The 20,558-nt window shown below is 32.3% G+C and overlaps 1 protein-coding gene across 8 annotated transcripts in view; it reads right to left on the bottom strand.

Annotated features, from left to right (window-relative positions):
- The window catches only part of LOC114295690 (cell division protein FtsY homolog, chloroplastic), a 165,080-nt gene extending 152,694 nt beyond the window's left edge, over positions 1 to 12,386 (bottom strand). For 7 of the 8 annotated variants that reach the window (XM_082869680.1, XM_082869681.1, XM_082869682.1 and 4 more), the window contains exon 1: positions 12,106 to 12,386. In XM_082869680.1, the coding sequence (XP_082725806.1) occupies positions 12,106 to 12,375 (270 nt within the window). In that variant the 5' untranslated portion in view covers positions 12,376 to 12,386. Of the gene's footprint in view, positions 1 to 3,337; positions 3,706 to 3,815; positions 3,919 to 12,105 lie in introns of those variants that run through there. The other variant, XM_082869676.1, reaches the window with a different exon arrangement.
- Positions 12,387 to 20,558: the final 8,172 nt, after the last annotated feature.

The raw sequence follows: 20,558 nt of genomic DNA, 5'->3' as shown, positions 1-20,558 counted from the left end.
ATTCACCACCACTAAATGGACCACTAACGACGTGGCGCCAGCGTGGATAGACTACTGCTCACTAGCCCTTTTCTCTTTCTTTCTCATTGATTTCAAATTTCAAATTCATTTTCATTTCAGACATACATTTTCAGACTCTCTCTCTGTATTCGCTCCGTCCTTCTCTTCAACCCTGACGATCGCAGCTTTCCAACCCCAGCGAAGATCTCGAGTCTCTCGCCGATGGAGCCTCCCTCAATCCTCAGTCACAACGATCGATAGGCAGTTTTTTGTCGCTTCTCACGACGACAACGATGATCAAGATGACGATTGAGACACTCATGACAACCGAGTCTCTCTCCGTCTTCCAGACACTCACGACGACTGAGTCGCTCTCCGTCTTCCCGCCAAACTCGCTTCTCTCGACTACGTGTCTTTTCTGGACATTTCTGTTTTCTCGATAGGTCACCTCTCTCTCTCTCACTCTCTCTCTCTCTCTCTCTCTATATATATATATATATATGCGCATGTGTTGAGATTTTTGTGACTTTGACTATACATTGATCTATTTAGGAGGATTTTGATTTGCCCGAATTTTACATTGGATTAGCTGTAGTGGTGGGCACTGTGACTGATGATACTAGGGTTTATAAGGGTGCTGAAATTTGTAGCTGTTGTATTAGCTGAAATTTGTGCTGAAAGATCTATTTTAAGGTTAACTCTTAGGCTGTGACAGATAATGCCCTATGAATTGTTAGGTAATTGAGGATAAATGTATATAATTTTTTTTGTAAATGCATGAAATTTGGGGATATTGATAAGGAGCTAGAGATAAAGATTCCTCAATTAGAAGAATGTCACACTCAACTCATTCTAGTTTTGGTGGTGCTAAAAAAATTTCCTAATTTGCAGATTTTTAAGGAGACTTAAGCTCTAAAGGGGGCTAGCTTTTGAGGAGCTCTTGTGTTTTTTCCATCTGCATGGTTCACACTTTCTTTGGCTTCTTTTAATGAATAAAATTACTAACCTAAGTAAATAAATAAAACCATGTAACTGGAATTCAAGTCTGAATCCTCCTCTCAAGTCTATAGGGAATCAAGAAGACTTTAATTCAATTACTATACAACATAATTTGACAGAAGAATAGGAAAAACAACACCAAGCATTTGCAAACAATGACCCTTGAAGATGTTATTGCAATTCTAGTCCAAAGCCAGAGCTCAGTGCATGAATGTGTTAATCTTCTTGAGCTCCTAATCTCAATAAGTAAAACAATTTTCTTGATTCAGTATTAGTGGAATAATTAGGAGCTAAAGATTGTTTACTTAATAGATAGCTATTTAGAGTGGGGTAGCTATTTAGAGTGACTCATTATCCAGATTATATTTTCAGACTTTGAGCAAAGAAGAGGACAACTGCTTATCCACCCAGTGACTAGTGTGCTGACTTTTCTTGGAAAGAGCTAGTGCTTTACCAATTTGCACTTTTTAACATATCTTTGAATAGAAAAAATATTGTTCCCAAAAAATAATTTTAGCTATCTTGGAAAAGATCTAGAAAGGAGGCATAGAACATCAATTACTTACATGGTTATCTTTGCCCTGTATTTCAATGTTCTTGAATTGGTTTGCCATTCTGCCCTTAATTATTTAAATTGGTATATTGGAGTTTATTCTTGCTCCTTTTGCTAAGTGAAGATAGGACTGCATATCCCTGATACTACCATATCCTAGGTTAATGTAGTATAGCTGTAAACGCTTGGAAAACTTGATACTTTGTAGAATAATGAGCTTATCTATTTTGGTAGGGAGTTTTGGAGGCATTTGTTGATATCGATAGATGTTGCCAATAGAACCTTGTGCTTAAGCACAAACACACTTGTATAGACATGTTTAGGAGGCAAGTTGGCTTCTGTAAAACTACCACCTATGCTCAATTTTTCCGTTGTGAACATCCTTGATTGCCCATCAATAATTGGTTAGTGTTAGACTATATGTATTTTGATTTCAAGTAATTAATAAATCTTAGGATTCTAGTGGAAATTTGTATGTAGAGTAAGTAGGACTGTATGTTAGCATACTATAATCTATGGGTACTGTGTGCACTTATCTTCCAGTTTCCATTTATGTAATTATAAGTGCTTTAATACATTCCAAGATTGTATTTGATACAAGTCTACCTAGTGATACTATGTTGATAAGCACATTATACTCCATGTTCCTCTATCTGTTTTTCATATTGAGACAATCTCTAACAAATTGAGATTTGGATTCATATTTTTGTAGATGTCAACTTCAAGTGTTAGCGGTAGTATCTCGAATCATTTGACACATTTGAACAAAAATTGTCCTAAATGTCGGAAAAAAGCAGTTATTTGAATTTTTGAGATGGAACGAAACAAAAACAAGTTATTTTATTGTTGTCATGATTGCAGTGCTTTTCTTGGATGGTGCTTGCCAACAAATTCACAAATGTAGACATGAAGGATGAGTGCAAATGGACAATATAGCAACTGTCACCGAACAACTTCGAAGTACGGGCGAACACTTTCAATTTCAAAGCGAACAACTTCAATTTCAAAGTGCGCAAATGCAAAAATTGCAGACAGACATAAATCGAAGTTGGTGTTGTATTTATGGGATCTTCTTCTTCCTTGTAATTTTTGTTGTATTAGGTTTCAAAATGTAATAATTTATGTGGAAGTTAGAAGTTGAAATAGATGATATGTATGAAGATTTATAATATATGACAGTTAATTTTGAAAAGTATGAAGATGTAATCTGTTATCTGCTCGTCTTTTTAAAGAATGATTGAACACAGGTTGTTATATGTTTGTTTGTTTCTAGAATGATTGAACACAAGTTGTTATATGTTTGATTGAACACAGTTTGTTATATGTTTGTTTGTTTGTTTAAAGCATTTTTGGACATAGGTTGATATATGTTTGTTTGTTTCAAGAATGTTTGCACACAGGTTGTTATATGTTTATTTGTTTAAAGAATGATTTAACACAAGTTGGAGATAGCTTTTTCAACACAGATTTTGAAGACAGATTTCTGGACAGATATTTTGAACATAGATTTTTTAACACAGTTTTTGAATACAGATTTTTGGACATGGGTTTTTGAACACAGATTTTTGGACACAGGTTTTTCAACACAAATTTTGAAGACAGATTTCTAGATAGATATTTTAAACATAGATTTTGAAGACTGGTTTTTGAACACAGTTTTTTAAGACAGATTTTTGGACACAGGTTTTTGAACAAAATTTTTGAAGATAGGTTTTTCAACATAGATTTTTTCACACAGGTTTTTGAACACAGTTTTAGAAGACAGATTTTTCAAGACAGCAAATATAACAACAAAGCAACATCAAATTTCTATAAATCTCATAAATTATGCTCCATCAAGTAACAAAGAAAGATGTATTAAATTACTCCCACCACAAAATAAACTCCAAGTTAAAATTACAAGTTTCCAACTAACAAAAATGAGACTCATTTCGGTCCATATGTACATTGAAGTCAACAAAAGAAGACGATAGAGCTCCATGAATTTGATTCGTAGCACTCATGGATTGTTGAGTTCGCATCATGTCAATAACTTCCGATGGGGTAAGAGATGTGTCGACTCCATAAATCTAGGTTGGAGCAGTCATCAAACTTTGTCTTTTCATAATGTCCATACTTCCGGGTGTGCCTCCAATCGCATTTACTGTTTCTCCCTATTCAATTACAATGACATGAAAAAATCAGTTTACTATGCATTGTTGACAAATAAAATAAATTGATCGATGCAAATTCATATTATGTACATGTACCGGTACATACATACTATTTTGCATGCCAACCATACAAGGATAAAGCTGTCTACGTGCACTAGGTTGAGGTTGAGGTTGAGGTTGAGATTGAGCTTCAGCTCCAAGCACCTTAGTACCCTATATTAACCAAGATGAATGAGTAGAGATATATGATAAGTTCAATAGAGAGAAATGATACAATATTGAAAAATAAATAGAGAATACCATGAAATTTATCTTTGATTTGTTATGTTTTGTTTTGCTTGCTTTCAGCCGATTCACTATTTGATCTACTTTGACGACCTTTCGTTTGGAAACTAGACGACATTTTCGGCGAGTAACCAAAGGACTAAGCAATTTCGTATTACTGATTGCTTTTCTATTAATGCTCCCAATCGAGAAAGATGGTACATTACTAGTAATAGGTGGCACATTAGTAGTAGAAGTTAGTACATTACTTCCACCACCCTCATCATCTTTCATCACTCTTGCCTTGATTTCATCCAACTCACGGTCGATAATTTTGATTTTGCCTTCAGAGTTCCCAGCTACTTGTACAATGCCAATCAATTTTTTGTTCATCTTATCATAAACCTTTGCGTTGAAATCATTTCCAAAGCTAGTGTATATGGTTTTGATGCATGTGTACCTTTTATCTAAATCTTTTCTCCATCATGGTAGAATGAATTTATTTGGAACCTCATTTATGCATCTTACAATGAGCACAACGAATGAGTGAGCACACATGATACCCTTAAATTCAAACAACTGACACATACATTGAACATCAACTTCAGTCGCATTATAATACACAATAAAGTCCACATGCTTCATCTTCCAAAAAACTACCACGGCTTCCTTCACAAAGTATGTGCAAATTGAACCCTCTTTCACAAGACACGGCTAACAATAAAGTAGTCTCTTCATCTTTGCTTGCACTTCTTTGAATTTTGCATTGGTGTAGGCATCCTGAAATTGCTTCTCAAAATCATACACAGTTAGGCAATCAAACACTTTTTGTCGAGACTTGAAGTCAGCTTTCTTCTCTTTCTTTACCTTATTTCTCAAGGCATTTTCACATTGTTCAACAAATTGCTTTAATGTAGTCTTCAGGTTGACATGTCCATCAAAAAAGGTATTCATGCTCTCACTTCGTTGTGTAGTTGACATGCTAGCCCAAAAAATGTCTATCACATCGATGTCGCTCATCATATAATACCCCCAACCATTGATTCTCATAAAGATTAAATTCTGCAATCATCTCTTTCCATCTCATCTCAAATTCATCTTTTGTGAAAGTGTCATACACTGCATTTTGCAAAGCCAACTTCATAGATTAATATTGGGAATAGCTTTTCAATTTCTCCGGAATTTTCTTCATTATATGCCATAAACACCATCGATGTCGCGTATTTAAGAAGACAATTTCTATAGCATTTTGCATAGCTTTGCATTGATCAGTTATTGTAGCTTTTGAAGGATGATCTGACATACAATTTAACCATGATTTGAATAACCAAACAAATGTATCAGTGTCTTCACTAGATAACAACCCACAACCAAGCAAAATCGACTGTCCATGGTGATTAACTCCTACAAACAGAGCAAATGACATATCATATTTGTTAGTGAGATAAGTTGTGTCAAATAAAACATCTCCAAATTCTTCATAAGCCGCCCGACTCATTGCATCTACCCAAATAAGTTTCTAATGTGAAAGTCAGTATCAACATCAATCATATAATAGAAACTCGAATTTTGTGCGTACATTCTCAAGAATATTTTTGAAGTGCATCGACATCTCCTTCTCCAAGCCTCAATCTTCTGGCTCTGTCAATGTAATTCCTCGTATCTCGCTTATCAAATGTTAATGACTCATAACCCTCAGCTTCAATAACCATTGAGTTATAATTCCTAGACACCTCAATCCCTACTTGATCATTCATTTCTAATCTTCGCTTCACGGGAGTAAGAATTTTCTTATTCATTGCAAAATGACATAAGTCGGTGGGAATCAAGTCATGATTATTGCCAAGGTTAATTGTGGTTAACATAAATCTCACATCCTTTTGTAAGGTCACTCGTACCCTTGCTTTGCAATCAATTTTTGTGGACAGAGATGGCTTTGGAGGGTTTATTTCTGATTTTTTGACTCTCTTTCCCGATCGAAAACATTCAATCCCAAAATATATTAATTCCCCATCATTGCCACAAACTTGTGTTTTATAAGCTATGAAAAGTCCAACAAGTATAGTATATTTGGCATAAAATTTATACACTTCTTGCCTTGAGCTAAAACACATACCCCTCTTAGGTTCCTCAACTTCTTCAGTCATTTAATAAAGGATTCTCACCGCTATTTGAATCAATCTCCATTCTGCTCATTCAAAAATTACAGTCCAAATTACAATCCAATATTCATCAACAATGCAAGTCTAAAAAACAGAATGACTTTTGCTTTTGAAAAGCAATTTTTTTGGTATTAAAAAACAGCTCTGGAGTACCTTTTTAATATTTTTTTTTTTCTTCTAAAAATCAATTCATGATGCAAGCCCTGGTATTTCAATTTGATTACAATTTCCAAACAAAAAAAAAAGATTGAAAAACATAATAAGCGTCCAAACAAATTGCAAAACAGAATAACAAATTGACTTTCCAAAAAACAGATTGAGCTCTGGAGTACTCAAAATCTGTGTTGAAAATATATGTTCAAAAATCTGTGTTACACATCTATGTTCAAAACCTGTTTCAACTTTGTTTGTTCCAAATAATGACTTTTGGTATTAAAATTTGTTTGACTTTTGGTACTAAAAATCTGTTTGAACACAGATTTCCTATTGTGTATATATGTATATATATGGATGTATATATATGTATAAGAACATTGAAACATAGAGGACATAACATAGAGAGACAAACTGACCTGGAGGAGCGTGGAAGTCCAAGTCGAAGGAAGATGCCGGACGGTAGAGGAGGGAGAAGACGTCGGACAGTGGAGAAGAGTGACGGCGGACGATGGAGGAGAGTGACGCTGGACGACAGTTCTGCAGATTCAGAGCAAGAGAGGAAAGACGGAGGAGAGGGAGACAGCGAACGTCTGACGGTGAAGGATGGAGAAGACGTTGGATGGTGGAGGAGAGGGACAGCTAGAATAGATCTTGAAAATGGAACATTAATCTGTGTTTTACATTAGAACAGAAAGAAGCAAATTTATTTATTTATTTATTTTTACACAGTGCGTGAAACACACACACCATATATGTAAATATTCATCATCTTGCCTTGTTGGCTGCCAGCTTCTTAGTGGTGCTTTTAGAACTGTGCACCTAAAAGAGCTGCGAAGATGATTGCGCCTCTTGTTGGCAGGTAGGGTCTGCCGCACTTGTCTGATTCCTTCGGATGATCAATTAGGTGTTTCTGAGCTCTTTCCTTTTAATTTTTGAATTCCTCCTGTCTCTAAAATATTATCAAGCTATTTTTCTTTTCTTTTTTCCTATGATATGACTTGTGTCAATATGATCGTAATAGCTTTAATTATATCAATTTTGATCTAATACAATTAATAGTATCTATAAACAAATTTAAGATAAATCAAGGACAAAATAATCCATACGGAAATGAATAAGCGTCAACCCCTAAATTATTTTGATGAGAGTGAACAACATATTTTGTCCCACGAATTTAGACCAGTTTTCTAAAGAAAAATTGTTCATTAGACTAAATTGATACAACATTAAAAAAAAAAAAAAAGAAGGTAAAATTGATGTAAATAAAACTACAATGACTAAATTGATATAAGAGGGAAGCATTAAGAACTATAAGTATACTTTGCCGCTTGTTTAAAAGATTAATATGGTTGAAATGTTGGAAGATTTAAACTTTTAGCTTATGTTTTTATTAGGCCTTTTTTGGGAAGTAGGTTATTTTAGTTGGCTATTTGACTTTTTGACTATTTTAGCCTGACTAAAGTAGTCGTGTTTTGAAAGTTGGTTTTTTTTTTTTTTTAGTTGATTTGATGGTTGTGAAAGAAAAAGTAAAATAATTATAGATTAGATGCGACATTTTATCTTATTAACTATTTTAATCTATTTTTTCTTTTAGTAGACTATTTTAGCCTAATAAACAAACAAGATAATAAATCTCACAAATTTAGCATAATTATACTAATGACCATTTTTAGAAAGATCAAAACAATTAAAACTAATACAAATGATGTGTGGATATAGGGCTAAACAATGCGAAAGATGTATTTTAGTGTAAAAGATATGATAATATTGTATTTTAGTGTAAACAATGGGAATAAGTAATTTTAGTGCTTTTTAGTTATTTAATTATTTTAGGAAGTGAAAAAAGTTTGTGTTTTGAATGATGAATAGGTTTTTTGTTGGATTTTGTCTATGGAAAAATGTGTTTGAATGATGATGACGCTTTTGAGTTCACTCTCCGAGTCTCAGAGTGGAACAAGGAGGTCTTTCGTAATATTTTTAAAAGGAAAGGACATTTATTGGCTAGGATTGAAGGCATCCAAAGAGCTTTGACCAATAATTTCTCTCATAATTTACAGATCTTAGAAAAAGACCTCATTAAGCAATATAATGTTGCTCTGTTCCAAGAGGAAATGCTTTGGTTTCAAAAATCTAGATCTAAGCAATATAATGTTACTCTGTTCCAAGAGTAAATGCTTTGATTTCAAAAATCTAGATCTAAGCATATCTCCCTTAGAGATGTAAACACCTGGTATTTTTATGTGTCTATAATCAACAAGAAAAGGAAAATTAAGATTAATGAGAAAGAAGGAATCAAGGCTATTATTTTATATTACTTCTCTAATCTCTTCAAAAGAACTTATACTCAAATTCTTGATCATTGGAGAAATATTGCACCAACTTGTTTTACTAAAGAAGAGAATGATGAGTTCATGAAACCCATATCTAACCTTGAAATCTTGAGAGCTGTCAAGGATATTAGTGCCTTCAAGGCACCAAGAAAGGTTGGCATGCAAGCTATATTTTATCAGAAATATTGGATCACTGTGGGTAAATCTATATGTGTGACTTTGTTTTAAAATGCTTTCAAAATAATAAAGTGCTTGACAAAGTTAATGAGACCCTAATTGTGTTGATTCCCAAAATTGATAACCTTGAGCGTATCAAGTAGTTTAGACCCATAAGCCTCTACAATGTCTCTTATAAGATCATCACCAAGCTTATTGTGTGTAAAATCAGACCTCTCATGGATATTATTATTATTATTAGCCCAAATCAAAGTAGGTTCATCATTGGGAGAAACACCACTGATAATATCATTATCACACAAGAAATCATTCATACTTTGATAAACAAAAAAGGCAGAGGGGGTGGTATGACATGCAAAGTTAACCTGGAAAAGGCCTATGATAGACTATCCTGGGACTTTATTAAAGATACCTTAAATGAATTCAAACTCAATGGCAATTGGATAGATCTGATTATGAATTGTGTCACCAATAATCAATCTGCCATCCTCTGGAAGGGTGAAATCATTGAGGGAATCTGTAATGAAAGAGGCCTTAGACAAGGAGACCCTTTCTTACCTTATATCTTTGTAGTTTGTATGGAAAGATTGTCTAATATGATAAACTCTAAAGTTAGTGAGGGCTCCTGAAAGGTATAAAAGCTTCTAGAAATAGCCATTCTCTATCCCATCTTTTTTTGCTGATAACCTTATCCTGTTTGCCAGAACTGATCATACCAATTGTAAGTCCATCATGGAAGTTCTTAATGAATCCTGTGAGGTATCTGGGCAGAACGTCAATTATCTGAAATCTAAACTTTTTGTTTCCCCCAACCTCCCTTGCAACAAAGCCAGGTCCTTAAAAAATATTTGGGATCCCCTCTTCGTTACAAAAAAGTCAACAAAAACTTCAATGAGACTATTGAGAAATTAAAAGATGGACTCTCAGGGTGGAAAACCAGAACTCTCTCCTTACACTCATCTAGTCAGTCACTTTTGCCATTCCCAGCTACAACATGCAAACCATGGAGCTCCTTAGGAAAGTATGTGATGAGATTGACAAAATCAACAAAAATTTAGCCAACTGGGATAATGTGTGCAAGAGTAAAGAAGATTGAGGTCTTGGCATTAGAAAGGCTAGGGACCAAAACTTAGCCCTCCTCAGCAAGCTTAGGTCGAACATCCTGAGTGATAGTAACAAATATGTTGCAAAGTGCTTCAACCCAAATATTTAAAAAATAATTCCTTTTTAAGCTGGACCCAGAAAAAGAAATCCTGGAACATCTGGAAAAGTATCTGTAAAAACAGAAACACTCTTAGGAAATGTGTTAAGTGGAGAGTTGGTAATGATGAATCTATTTCATTTTGGAATGATTGGTGGTGTGGGAAGTAGCCTCTAGCCCAAACTTATAACACCCCGCAGGTTAATGACTCAAATAAGGTTAGCTTTGTACTTGACGATGAGGGGAACTAAGACACTGATATCCTTGCTAATCTTATCAACCAACCAAACCTCCAAGATATCCTCAAGATTTATAGGCCTAGATATATGACGTACACTGATGTTTCTTCCTAGATTGGGTCCTCTAATGGCAACTGCTCAACTGCATTTGCCTATAAAATCATTACCAATCAGAAAAGAGATGACAAAGATTGGAAATGGATCTGAAAGATCGAAATTCCCCCAAAACTAAGATGTTTCCTCTGGCTTATTCTGAGAAAAAGATTGCTTACAAACCATTTGCAACTTATAAGGAATATGGCAACTTCTTATCTGTGTCCTAGATATGGGCTGTTTAGTGAGAATATAAGTCATCTCCTCAAGGACTGCCCCAAATCCAAATAAGTATGGACTGAAATTATGAATCATAATTGGTGGAAGCAAGGATGTGAACAACCTTTTTTTGAATGGTTTACTTCCAACATGAGAAATAAAAAGCTATTTTTTGGTAACAAATGGTACCTCATTTTCGTTGTAACCCTTTGGCAGATTTGGAAGGATCACAACAAAATGCTTTTTGAAAACTTGGCTAACCCCATTCAAACCAGTCTCAAGAACATAGGAATTATGTTCAGGAGACTAATCAGACTTTCTAATCCCCTCTCCACCCCAACTTAGATTAATTAATTGATGTATCCCATCTGCAGGTAAACTAAAATTTAATACAAATGAATGCTCTAAAGGTGGCCTCGGACAAGCTAGTCATAGAGGATTACTGTGGGATAAAGCTGGAACCTGGATATGGGGATATTATGGCAAGCTAGGACATTGCTCAAACTTGGAAGCTGAAAATCAGCACCCAGCAAAGCCTAAAATAAATAAATAATAGTAATAAAACGATAACCTCCAAATCATAGTTATAAAATTTTCCACAACTTCATAAAAATTCAAACAACTAACATGAACTTAAATTTCAAATTCCACTTGTTTATACAGTAAATAAATACTTCCATATTAGTTCTCCAAATATCCTAAAATAAAAAAAGATCCTATAATTTTCAAATCATAATTATATACTATTTTCCGCATTTTCTTCAAAATTCACACAACACATTAACAACTAGCATGAACTTCAATTTCAAACTCCACTCGTTTATTCAGCAAATACTTCCATGTAGCTGCTAAATTGCTGACAATATATATCAAAATATTCATATATACAAACATCCATTCATAAATATATATATAAAGGGTTAATTTCATTTTTATCCACTAATTATTGTCATTTTTTTCTATTTCATCACTAAACTATCAATTTCATCTATTTAGCTTCTGATTTCAATCCCTGTCCCAATCAGTAAGCCTAACCTAATGAGCAAAAAGCTAACTTTACAACTAAAATAATTTAAATCATATAAGGGTTAATTTCATTTTGTGCCTCCGAATTATTGTCAAATTATCTACTTAGTCCCTAAATTAGAAATTGAGTACATAAATTAAAGTCTATTTAGTTCCTGTATTAAAATATTTAATTCAAATCAATTTAATGGTCAAAAGGATTACAAAAATAAAATATAATTAATAAAATAAAAGGCATTACCTAGTTAAGAAAAAAATTTATTCTAGAACAAGCTTAAATTTTTATTATATCTTTGCCTAGGCTTAATGTTACTAATTTGGATAAACCTTTCGAATTGGACAAAATTATACATACATTGAGCTGAAATTAGAAATTCTAAACACTAAAATAGATTAAATTGATAACTTATGGATGAAATTAAAAAAATAAAAAATAAAAAGACAATTAGAAATTCAAAAGACTAATGTAAATAGATGAAATTGACAGAAAAAATTGGATAAAAGTGAAATCAACCTATGAGAGAGAGAGAGACCTCTTCTAATTCGTCGTGGACGCGGTCGGTGTCAAAGAGATTCCAGTAGAGGAGGAGCTCGTCGATGACGGCGAGGTTGTCGCGGGTCTTGGAGAATCCGGAGAAGAGTTTATCGACGACACTCTTGGCCTTCTCTTTGATCAAACGACCGAGTTTGGTGAAGAACCCGGTCTGCCCAGCAGAGCGTCTGAACCGGGAAGGCCAGACTCGGGGGGTCTGAATCGGAGAGGACCGCCGAGTTCGAGGGAGGTCGAAGACAACTGTACTCATTGAAGAAGAAGCACAGGCCATTAATTATTTTTTATTTTTTATTTTTTAACCAAATTAATTTTTTATTTTAAAAAAAAATTAAAAATCAAACCATAATCTAAGAATCTTTTGATAAGTCATTTCTTACGTTGGTAACTTATTTAATTATTTGTTAATTTTACGATATTTTTACCATCTAAGACCTGTTTGATAACTATTTCATTTTCAGTTTTCAATTTATATTTATAAAAATTTAAAAAACTATCATAAAAACTTCTTTGATAATTTTTTTGGTTTATAAATTGTTGTCTCAGTTTGTAAATTTGAGAAAAAAACGTAAATTCAAAAAATGAGTTTACGTTGGTTTTTAAACAGAAATTTAAAAATTTTACTAACAAATTTTTTTTTTCAATTAAATTTTTTTTCAAATAATTTTTTTTTCAATGAATTTTTTTTCCAACAAATACTAACCGATGGGCAATTAGTAATGCTACTTTAAACCTTAGGGAGGGAATTGTAATTTCTAAAATGTGAGACGTGTTAATGTAATTTACCTAATGAGGGCAAAATTGATATTTAAACAAATTAAATTGCTGAAGGGGGAATTTATAATGAAACTTTAAACCTCAGGGAGGGAGATGTAATTTTCAAAATGTGAGGGGGAAACTGTAATAAATATAAACCTCAGAGGGTGTCAGTGTAATTTATCCATAATTAAAAATCAAAAATTAAATTATAACATACCTCTTTAGTTTTCAAATAATTAGTTTTTAAAAATTTATTTAAATTATTTTTTATTAATAAACTATATATAGAAGATGCACTAAATAGTATTACATAAACTCTCAAATTAAAATAAATTATAATCACACCTAAAACTGTTGGAAATAGCTTGGATTAATTTACTCTTTCTTTGATGGAAAAATAATAAAAAAATTAGGAAGTAAAAAAAATAATTGTAAATTTATAAAAGTATAAGACTTATTTATACAAGCATAAATTACTTAACAGTAAGATAAACAAAAAAATTTTACACAAATATAGTGGGTACTATGGGTGAGCAGTGGATATATCGATCTGTCCAAATCAACCGAACCAAACCGATTAGCTATATTTTGGACAGATGCGTAATGACGAACGGACGGTTGCTAATTGATTTTTTTTAATCCGCCTAGTTTTGGACAAATGGCGGATTTGAGGCTCCTTTGATCGTAACCGAACCGCCAAACGACGAGCACCCCTAGTAATTTGTAAAATTTTGTGTTTTCAATTTGTTTAGATATTCTGTTTGTGTTTTCAATTGAAAAAGAGTTTAAATATTTTGTTGAATATATTCTGTTGAAAAGAGTTTTCAACGTGAATATATTTTTTGAACTGAAAAAAATAAATGTATTATTTATCTATATTTTTTTATTTTTAAATCTAACTCTAAAAATAATAAATAAAAAGAATATATATGCTGGTTAATTTTTGTTTTCAAAAACAAATATAGATGTAATAATACAGTGGCATACAATCTTTACTACTGTTCTGTTCATGATTTTGGTGGTTTGAATTATTTTTATATTTTAAGAACCACAGATTGTAATATTTTATGTGGATGAGGTATGCAGTGATTGTAATATTGTAAAGTTTCTAACTTTTCTTTCTTTGGATAAGGCATGCAGTGATTGTAATATTTTTTGAAGTCATCGACTGTAATACTTTCTTCTCTTTTTTTTTTAGGAAGTGCACAAGTCAAATTATGTTGAAAATTTATAAAAAATTAAACCGCCAAACCGATTCGCATTCATCCGCTAATCTGCTCAATCTACATCCGTCAGATTGACGGACGGATGTGAATTGATTTTTTCCAATCCGCCAATCTGACGAACAGATGGCGAATTGGTGATTGCATGGCTATAACCAACCCGCACGCACCCCTAGTGGGTACAACTCAAACTCTGTGGAGATGCAACTCTGAGTTAGACCCCTCTATATTTGTATAGTTTTCTTTTTTCTGTTTCACTTTTGAGTAATTCCCTCTTTATACAATCTATTGCATAAATCACTTACTTTGATGGGTTTGTAACTTATTTTGATGAGTTTGTAATTATCTTTCTAACTTGAGAAATTCTACATACATAATATTTTTAGCTCATTACACCTTTTATTTTTATATTTTTTATTACGTTTTATCTTTTTGTAAAATTATTATCGGGTTGAATTTAGTTCATGGATTTGATGAGAGATTTAGAAAATAAAAGAGAAAGGAAAAATGTGATAAATTACAATTTGCCCTTTTTATGTTTGACTACTTTCCCACTTTGGCTCTTAAAATTTATTTTTTCATACTTCAGCCATTTATGTTTCAAATTTTTTCATTTTACTCTTAAAGTTAACTTTTGTTTAAAATTAGATAGAATATGTCACAATAACTATCACATAACATAAAAAATATATTATATTAAAATTTAAGTTTATATTTTAGGTATATATAATAAACTATTTTATGTCACGTAATTGTCAACATGTCATTTTTCTATTTAATTTTTAACAGAAATTAGCTTTAAGAGTAAATTAGAAAAAACTTGAAATATGAATGGGCCAAAGTAGAAAAAAATAAACTTTAAGGGGCAAGGTGTAATTTATCATAAATTATATTTGGATAATAATTTGCAAAAAAAAAGTATTTAAAAAAAAACACAAAGATAAATCGAGAAATATTTAGTTTATATTTTATTTACATTTCACTCTCATTTTTTTGGGTAAATTACGTATAGCGATCCCGGTTTTCCCCTTTCTTTTTTTTTATTATTCCGGACTCGGTTCCATGGTTGATGGTTGTTGTCTGTGTTGCATTTCCATCCTTTAACTCTTAGTAAGTAAGTTTAGAAATGTTTTGGGCATGTTTGGAACAGGTTGGTTGAGCTTTGGCCTCAAGTGTTGTTGCCCAGGTTTTAGGTGATCTGCTCGAGCGGGTCCCTTTGCGCTCGAGCGGAGTCCGCATACTTGCAGTATCTTGTCTTGTGCGTCTGCAAAACTTCTGCAGATGGTTCTTCACGCTCGAGCGGATTTTCTTACGCTCGAGCGGGCCTCTTGGTGCTCGAGTGGGTGTTTAAACTCTGTAAAAGTACTGGATGAGTGAAATCTACGCTCAATCGGGCTTCCTTTGCGCTCAAGCGGGTGTGTTTTATTTTTGTGTCTTGGCGCTCGAGCGGGTTCAGTTTTTATGTTTGACGCTCGAGCGTCCTATTCTTCGCTCGAGCGGGTCATACGTCTATCAGTTCACAGCAGCAGCTTCTTCTTCACTTTTTGATTTCCCCTTTTGTCTAAAACCCTAGATTCAACTCCCTCTCTCTCTCTACACTCACCTTCTCTCTAGAGATTGATCTAGTTCTTGGGTGTTCCTACCCTAATCTCTGATTAAGAAAGGTAGAGGGTTGCATGGGCTTCGTTTTGATCCGAAAAACTTTGGGATTGGAGCACTTCCGAGTTTGGCTCTTCTTTCCCTTGGGTTCTCTATTTGAGGTAGGGATTTCCTTGTTCTTTTTCAATACTTCGTTTATAGATAGACATGTGGTAGTTTTGTATTGCATAAAAATTATATCCATGTTGGGTTTGTTTGAAAACCATGGGGGTGAACCTAGGGTTGGTTGTTTGAAAATGGGTTTGTTATCATTGATGGTGATTTGGACTAATTGGGGTGTAAATTAGTATATTAATGTTGATAGAAGAAAAAACCCTAATTTATATTTGATTTGATAAATTAAAAGAAGGGTTTTGTACTTTGGGCCAATACATATGTATTTTGGGTCTCAAATGAGATTATTGTTAATTGTTGTTGGTATTTGAGCCCCTTTTGAGTCAATGTTATGAAAGAGGGAGAAAGCCCTAATTTACTATTATGAATTAATTTGCATAATTGATTTGGAAAATTATGAGAAGAACGGTATTGGTGTTATGAAACGAAAAATGGGGTTTTGGAATTGGAAAATCCTGGACGTCGATCTTGGAAATGGGAAATGAAGTGTTAACTCTATCTGAGTTTTAGAAAATGAATATGAGAATTGAATTGTTGTATCTTGAGTGTTGAATACGCACATTTGGGGAAAATTGTTGTTGGGTTTAAGATCTCATAAGAGTTGAGTCTTTATAATAGATATGCTAAAATCATGCATCTAGAGGTTTTGTTCTTGGTCATTGGTGGAAGATGACATGGTTGTGTTGAATTGTCGTGTATGCATTACACCTGTGTTGATTGAACATTGTATGTAATGAAGTGCTATTGTACATTATATATGTATAAATTATTAGGGAGGAGAAAGGGGATGTACTCCATACATACTTATGTGTTCATATACTTTAACACATTGCTTATGTATTTTGATCGTTTATGTGTACGTATTACACTTGTTGGTTATACTCTGTTGTATGGTGATTCTTGGTGTTATACCCTACGCTTATAATCAGAGGTACCGTTACCTTCCAGCTAGCGCCTAGAGAACTGACTGCACTGAGAATAGAAGGTACCACACCCTTCCAGCTAGCGCCTGGTAAAATGGCATATTGTTGTGAGAGTTGTATCCTTGGCTTACTGTGCATATAGCCGGTAGAGCAGAGTTTTTATTGTTTTGTCTCAATGTATCTGAGTATATCATGGATTGTGATGGTTATAGTTTTGGAGGGCCTAGTTGCCTAAATTGTTAATTTTATACATGTTGATGATCTGTTATCTCCTTTTTATTGAAGGCATGCATGTATAGTTATGGATGTATTGAAAACAAACCAAAATGCCATTGTGAGATTTTGAGAAAGTGTGAAAGAAAAATTGGGTATTTGAAAGTATATTTTGAAAAAAGGAATATCTGTTGTAAGTATGGAAAATGTGAGAAATATAATGGGCTTAGAGAAATTGGTTTCCTAAGAAGTTGTTATTGTTGTGAAAGTTTGGGAACAAGGGTTAATGAAATGAAAGATGAATCGCTTATAGCGCTGAATGGATTGACTGTTTTGAGAAAAGCTTATACTTATGTATACTCTTGTATAAACTGCCACATTATTATTCTAGTACGAGATTGAGCATTTATGATCATAGCTATCTGTAAGCTGTTATTGTTGAGGATCATGTAGAGAGCCCTACTGGACTATATGTTCATCCCACGTTGTTGAATCTTTTTCAAGTGTTAAGCAGGATGTGTTACAAGATGTGGATCTTCTTACTTGTTGGCCACAGGGCCTCTTTTGTATTGGCGGAATGCCATATATGTAAAAAGGTTACACCCTTCTTTGATTCTATAATGATGTAAGCCTTCGGGTGTTTTATTCAGTATACTCATGTTGTATTTAATTTGTATTCGGATAAGAGAATTGTTATTTATTTTTTCTCATGGTATTAAAGAGTTTATTTTCGCATGTTGTCTCTGAACTTGAATTAAGCTAATGAATTTGGTAATGACTTTGAGGAATAAAAAGTGGGGCGTTACATTACGGTCACCCCCTTGAAGTTTTTGATAATTACACTAGCCTCCCCTCATTTTTTTGAAAATACACTGACATTTCCTAAGATTTACTTTTGATTTGCAGATTCTCCCAATCTGTTAGTTGACCCTTAGTTTGACTAATGGTTTTGTTTTCATCAATGGTTAGTTGTTAGATTAATACGTATGAGGATTTCAGTTTAGTTTGTATAACATTTGACGTCATTATCTGTAAATTAAGAATAAATTAAATAAATAAATTATTTTTTAGGTAAACAAATTAATTTGAATTATTGAAGCTAAATGAGTAATACAAGCATTTGTATGTATGTAAAGCAATAAATTATATATGTATATATATTTATAGTCAAACCAAATGAATATTTGGAAAGCTAACTTTTTTTTTTTAAAAAAAAAAAAAAACATATAAAAAAATAGAGAAGTGATATAACCAAAAATATGTTTGACTTTTATCAAAGTTCCCAAAGTAGGCCTTATGTAATAATACTCAAATAAATACATGTAGTGTCCTAATTTGATTTTTATTAATTTAGATAGTGAGTCTCATCAAGTTTATTTTATCTTTTAAAAGATAACTGAACTGTATGATGTTAATTATTAATTAAAAACTACCAAATAACTTATTTTTAAATTTATGTAATTAATTTTTTAATTTGTTTCATTATCACTTTTGCATAACAATAGGTATGGGTGCAAGTTGGGTAAGTTCGGTTGGGTTGAAAGTTTATCCAAGCTTAGTTCAAGTTGTGCTGAGACTTGCTTAGGCCTACCCAGGATCAAATTGTAACCCGAGTTTGTCTGTCCAAGTTCGACTCTAGTTAAACTCAAGTTGCTCGAGTTATCCAAATTGTACAAAAATTTCAGTTTTTTTTTAAAGCTAAATTATTAATTTATTAAAGGGCAAATTACACTAATGGTCCCTATAATTTGGACCTTATATCACTTTGGTTCCTGACTTTTCAATTGTGACACATCTGACCCTGATTTTGAATCTTGTTCCAAATAAAGACAATTGAAGATACCATTGCTCAATTTCAAGGACAAAGTCGTCAATTTAATAAAATATAAACTAATTTGACAAAAATAAATGTGAAAAACATATTTTTTGAATTTTTAAAAATTATTTCTACCCACTAAAGATAAAATTATGTAAAATTGATAAATATTTTAGACATTTATTTTTATTTTTTTACCAAATTAATTTTTATTATGTGTTTGGATGATGATTATATAATGGATGGTTGTTCTTATTTTCATTAATTTTGTTTCTATTTTTTCAAAAGTTAAATATTACGACAATTTTGATATCATTATTAAATCAATCCATTAAATCAAAAAAATCCAAAACTAAAAATATTTCATATATTAAATATATCGATTACACATTAAAAACTTAACAACCACCAATTACATGATCATATCCAAACACATAATAAAAAATTAGTTTAGTAACATAAATAAATAAATAAATATTTAAAATATTTATCTATTTTACATAATTTTATTTTTGGTGGATAGAAATTATTTTTAAAAATTCAAAAAAAAATTGACATTTATTTTTGTCAAATTAGTTTATATTTTATCAAATTGACGACTTTGCCCTTGAAATTGAGCAATAGTATCTTCAATTGTCCTTATTTGGAACGAGATTCAAAATTTAGGATCAAATGTGTCACAATTGAAAAATTAGGAACCAAAGTGACACGACACAAATTATAAGAACTGTTAGTATAATTCGTCATTTATTAAGATTAGACTATTTTTGTAGAAAATTATTAATAATATCAAAATAAATAATTTATATAATGTAAGAGAGATGCTACTATGATAGTCTTTACAATTTATGAGTGAGAATAAAAATGTAAGATTATCTTACTTGTGTATATAATATATATTCAATATAATTTAATAATTTAAATTATTTTAATATCATGTACTGACTAATAATTTATGTATATTTAATATTTATTATATATCTATATATATAATTCAGGTTTCAAGTTGTTCGGGTTGTTTGACATCTTTGCGCAAACTCATCCAAATTTAATTCGGACTTTCGAAATTTTGCCCAAATCCGTACCAAATTCAAAAATATATTGTCCAAGTCGTAAAAAAATTCAGACTAGGCTCGGGTTGAACCCGTTCAAGTTGCACCTCTAATAATAGGTTATTCTAGAATATACATTATTTTATGTGTACCATACATAAGTTACAACATTTGTGGTGTTTCCTCTTAGACAGTCTTGGATCTCCAATTATTAAACACATCTTTAGGGAAATAAATAAAAGTGTGGATGCTCTAGTAAACTATGCACTACAACATTTTCATAGTTTAGTGACATTTGAAAGTGACACAAAACTATTGGTTTAATGACATTTTTTAGTCTTGTAGCATTTTGAACAAGTGTCATTTGTATCTGTGCCACGATAGATACTAGTGTCATGGTAGATACATGCAAGTGCCACTACACCATCATGGCTAAAAACTTTCAATGACATTTTGATGTCATGGTAGATATTATTTGTGGCACTATCAAGCGCCATTAAAAAAAGAGTTAGTGACACTTATAAGTGTCATTACACCATCAAGATTAAAACCTTTTAGTGACACTTTAATGTCATGGTAGGCCCTAGATCTATGTACAAGTTTATTTATGAGTTTGGCTTTATCTCAAGTTATCATCTTAATTTGAGAGAGCATTTGGACTTGATAGAACTATTTTG

The sequence above is a fragment of the Camellia sinensis genome, chromosome 5, assembly GCF_055761805.1.
Source record: "Camellia sinensis isolate YWXY chromosome 5, ASM5576180v1, whole genome shotgun sequence".
Taxonomy (NCBI): domain Eukaryota; kingdom Viridiplantae; phylum Streptophyta; class Magnoliopsida; order Ericales; family Theaceae; genus Camellia; species Camellia sinensis.
This window is presented reverse-complemented; position numbering and strand designations above follow the sequence as displayed.